The following is a 4,657-nucleotide window of genomic DNA, read 5'->3' as shown; positions in this document are numbered from 1 at the left end:
TGGCAATGCAGAGAGAGGGACTCTCACGTGTTCTGCGCTCCTTTTAAAGGCCTCAGAACCATGCCCCTCACCATCATTATTAGTATGTGCACTATGGCATGGTTCTACAATCTAATCACCTCTTCAAGGCCTCACCTTTTAACTACCATAATAGGATTTCCTGCCCTCAACAGTTACAGTGGGGATCAGACCTCTAATACATAAAACTTGGGGGACAAAATTCAATCCCTATCAACAGGAACCTCTTCGGGCTCCCCAAGGTACACAGTGGAAAGCAATATCTTTGAGCAAATATGCCAGTATTTGCTATAAAATGCAGCAAAGTTGTTAGCACTGGATATAAGAAGCCCAGAGTTGACTATACAGTCTTTTGTTCATATGTTTCCAAGTATAACTTTCCTAAGTCATGACCAGGTAATAGTTTATCTCCAGAAGAATCTACTTCTCATTTTTATTAAGAATCTGCTTAGTGCTTCTCTTTAGGTTTAACCCTGCAAGACCCATGTTTAAAGCAGGTAGCAAGATGTACCCGGGTTTCANGTCACACAGGCACATTATACCTACAACAATCTGTCTTCGGATTCGAAAATGAGGACCAAACAGGTAAAAGAAGAAACTTACTACAGGCGTTGTCTCTCTTCTTGGTATAATGGCACATAGCAATTCTGGCCGTGCACACAGAAAGAATTTCATTAGTAAAGGAAGAAAGTAAGCTTAAGGCTTCATTATGGATTGGATATTTATAGATTTTTTCCCCTCCAGGATAACCATTAACTATTCCCTTGGTAAGCAGAAATATAGTTATAATACGCTCTCCCTCCTGAGAGATGTGGAACGTAGACCGTCAGTCTCAAAGATTAAAGGCCTATAGTTGGTAATAATTCACAGTCGCTCACATCTAAAAGCATTATAAAGCATGCGAGATTGGGTAGTTATACAGAAAAGGGCATGAAGAATGAGGAAGTGATGTTTGGTCTTTAATTGGATACTTTTGCTTCCAAGCAAACTCACCTGCCAGGTGTCACACAAGCAGAATGTATCTCCCTTACGCCGAGAACGCATCTGTTAGGATATTTGCAAATGAACACGTGTACATTCCTTCCACAAACGTTTGCTACACAGCCACTCTGCGCCAAGCACTGTGCTAAGTACGTACCAGGAATACAAGGACATACAGTCTATAACCTTGGCTTATTAGCAGTTATCCCACAGTTATTAGTTATTAATTATTATTAGTAATCCCACAGTTAGGATTGGGAAGGTGAGGAGAAAGTTTCCAGAGATGATGCCCAAACTGGAGCTTGAAAGGCAAATAAAAGTTAACTAGGTAAAGATTTGGGGCCCAGTGGGAGATGGAGGGTAGGAGGAAGGGCATTTGAAGCCGAGGGATCAGCGTGGACAAAGCCTGTCAAGCAGCCGATGGAAGTTCTGCACACAGTGCAGTGTGGCCAGTGAATGGGGCAAGGCTGCAGCAAGTGCGCCACAGTGAGGGGTGAGATAGTAGAGGTTGCCAGAGGCCAGCTCACAGAAGGACTTACACGTCTTGTGAAGGAATCTGGACTTTATCCCAAAAGGAGGGGTGAGTGGCTTAAATAACAGAAATTCATTGTCTCACATTTCTAGAAGCCAGAAGTCTGAGATCAAGCTGCTGGCAGGATTAGTTGCTTCTGAGGCTGTGAGGGAGAATCTGTTCTATGGCTCTCTTCGACTCGGGGGGTTTCTGGCAATCTTTGGCATCCCTTGGCTTGTAGACATATCACCCTGACGTCCACCTTCACATCCACATGGCATTCTCCTTGTGTCTACCTCAAAATATCCTCTTTCTATAAGGACAGCAGTCATATTAGGTTAGGGGCCACCCTACTCCAGTGAGATCTCATCTTAGCTAATGACATCTATAGTGACCCTATTTCCAAATAAGGTCACATTCTAAGGTACTGGGGTTAGGAATTTAACATAAATTTTGGGAGGACACAATTCAGCCCATAACAGGAAGTCATTGAAGGGTCTTAGGCAGAATAATTTTAGGATAATTGTCCCTATTTCCAAATAAGGTCACATTCTAAGGTACTGGGGTTAGGAATTTAACATAAATTTTGAGAGGACACAATTCAGCCCATAACAGGAAGTCATTGAAGGGTCTTAGGCAGAATAATTTTAGGATAATTGGAGTTCTATTTTAGAAATATCACACCAGCAGACATGAGGAACATAGATCAAATGGCAATTATATTGATTAGTTTTCACAGTGTAGCAAACAACCACTCAACCCCGGTGGCGTCCAACAATAAACGTTTATTTTATCACACATCTGCAAGCTTCAGCCATTTTGAGCTGAGTCAGGCTGGGTAGTTCTGCTTATACCAACTAAGCTCATTCATGTGTCTGTGGGTTTGTTGGGGGCTCTATTCTAGCGTAGGCTTGACTGGGGCACCTTTGCCAGTGCCATGTATCTGTCCTTCTCCCAGCCAAAGAACAAGCCCAAGTGTTGAAGCAAAAAAAAAAAAAAAGGCTTTCCATTACAAGCCTCTGCTTCCATCAACATCCCCTAATCATCCTATTGGCCAAAAAAAGCCATAGGCTCAGTCCACAGTCAGGAGGCTGAACAGGTCCCCAGCCCACAGTGGGAGAGCACTGCAAAGTTATATGGCAAGGTGTGGGCATATAGGGAATGATGAAGAATTGGACTAAACAATGCAATCTACCCCAAAATGCAAATGGAGGTAGAGAAGCTCCTGTAATTTACCCAATGATGCTAAGGACATCTGATGGGATCTCAGGGCAGCGGGAGTGGAGAAAGCAAAAGTGACGTCCAAAAAAAAAAACCTATAATTGGCCAGGAATTCCTAAGCAAACGTTACTTTAAAGCTCTCTAAAATGGCTGTGCTTTCATCCCTCTGTCATCATCATGCCCCAAGTTCAGCTGGACCTGACCCTACCTCCACCTACCCGCAAACCCTGCAAGGTCACCCCTCCCCTCTGCCCATCACCTCAAATGCCTCAGAGGAATCACAAGATGCAATTACAGAAATTTTGAGGACGGGCCGGCCCGGTGGCGCACTGGATAGTGCACCGCTTGGGAAGCGTGGCGGCGCTCCCACCCGAGGGTTCGGATCCCACATACAGACCGGTTCCCGCTCACTGGCTGAGCGAGGCGCGGGAGCAACACCGAGGGTTGCGATCCCGTTGCCGGTCCCAGTCCGGTATGGGGGCGACACTGAGGGTTGCGACCCATTGCCGGACACGGAAAAAGACAAAAAAAAAAAAAAAAGAAAAGAAATTTTGAGGACCCCTGAGCAAAACAAAAACAAACCACAAAACTGTTACCTTAGCCCTGAAACCTCTCATATAGAGTCTCCTAGGATCATCCTTTTAATTATGGAGACTACTAGCATTCTCTAGGGTTTAAAGGAAAATGTCTGACTTCTCGTGGTTATCCGAGCATTTGTATTCTGGCAAGCTGAACCCTGTTTAGGGACTTGCACTTTTAAGTCATGCTATCTAGACTGCTCAGCAGAACTTCAAAGATAACTCTCCTTATGGTGAGACAGCAGCCCAGCACCTAGGAGAGACAAAGCCGAAACCAGTGCCCCACAGCCTTCTGTTCTCCCTCGGAGTAGCTTGACAAGCATTCCCCGATGGGCTGCCAGCATCCGCTTTACAGCACTCTCCTTTAAGGAGGAGATTTTTACAAGTTCTTTCTTTAACATCTAGATAACTGCATACCCCCAGCTCTGGTCTCCCCACCGCCTTCGTTTCTGGGTGCCTGGATCATAGTAGAAGCTTAATGCACGTTAATTCCCTTTCACTCCTTTCTCATCTCTTTCCTCACTTCTTTTCTTTCTGTCATGATCTGTCATTTCCTATTTATTTTTTCTCCCTAACATATGCTTACGTAGCATAAATACATGTTTATATATACTGCCTGTCTATAACTACATGTATACATATGAGGGCATTTCAATAAGTTCATGGAAAAATAAAATGGAAAGATAATATCAATCTTTCCATGAACTTTTGAAGTACCCTCGTACACATCCTACACACTGGTGTATAGAGTCTAAGGTCACCACTTTGGAACAAATGTAATTAGAGGTCCTGGTCATGTCCGCACCAGTGTAGCAAGTAAAGTTCACACTCCACATGGGAAACCAGCTGCAAATTGTAGAGAAACGCTGAGGCGGGTATTGTAGAGGCTGCCTCTATGTTCTTTCTGGAACTAGGAAGGGTTTGCAAAGTACTGTGACATCAATGGTCACAGGACGCAGTATCTGCCTCTGAATGTCTTCAAGGTGCATTCACACTGTCACCGGGAGAAGTAGCGGTTAGTTAAACTGCCTCTTTGCCTGTTTTCCGAGAACTGTTTGGTGGGAGTGTAGGGAGTCAATTAGTGAAGTCTAGGGAAAATCCATGTAAATCAACTTCGTGTTATATAATTCAAAGATGATGTGTTTTACAAGGGAGTTTCACTCATTGACTGTGTCTATACCAGCTAATCAAACGGCTATATCTGGATGCAAAGGCTTTTGAGAATTATATATCCTTTATAGCTTCAAGAATTAGAGTGCCTTTTTAAAATTGCATTCTCAGTTTAAAATATGTATGTACATGACAATGACCTTCTAGATCATTGAATCAATTTTTGTTCCAACCTGTG

At 43.6% G+C, this 4,657-nt stretch overlaps 1 protein-coding gene across 1 annotated transcript in view; it reads left to right on the top strand.

The window, feature by feature from the left end:
* SLC9A9 (solute carrier family 9, subfamily A (NHE9, cation proton antiporter 9), member 9) overlaps positions 1-2,492 on the top strand; it is a 295,459-nt gene extending 292,967 nt beyond the window's left edge. Inside the window, exons 10-11 of the mRNA XM_008576256.1 lie at positions 536-603; positions 2,415-2,492. Coding sequence (XP_008574478.1) covers positions 536-603; positions 2,415-2,492 — 146 coding nt within the window. The remainder of the gene's footprint in view (positions 1-535; positions 604-2,414) is intronic.
* Positions 2,493-4,657: the final 2,165 nt, after the last annotated feature.

The sequence above is a fragment of the Galeopterus variegatus genome, unplaced genomic scaffold, assembly GCF_000696425.1.
Source record: "Galeopterus variegatus unplaced genomic scaffold, G_variegatus-3.0.2 Scaffold1318, whole genome shotgun sequence".
Classification (NCBI taxonomy): Eukaryota; Metazoa; Chordata; class Mammalia; order Dermoptera; family Cynocephalidae; genus Galeopterus; species Galeopterus variegatus.
This window is presented reverse-complemented; position numbering and strand designations above follow the sequence as displayed.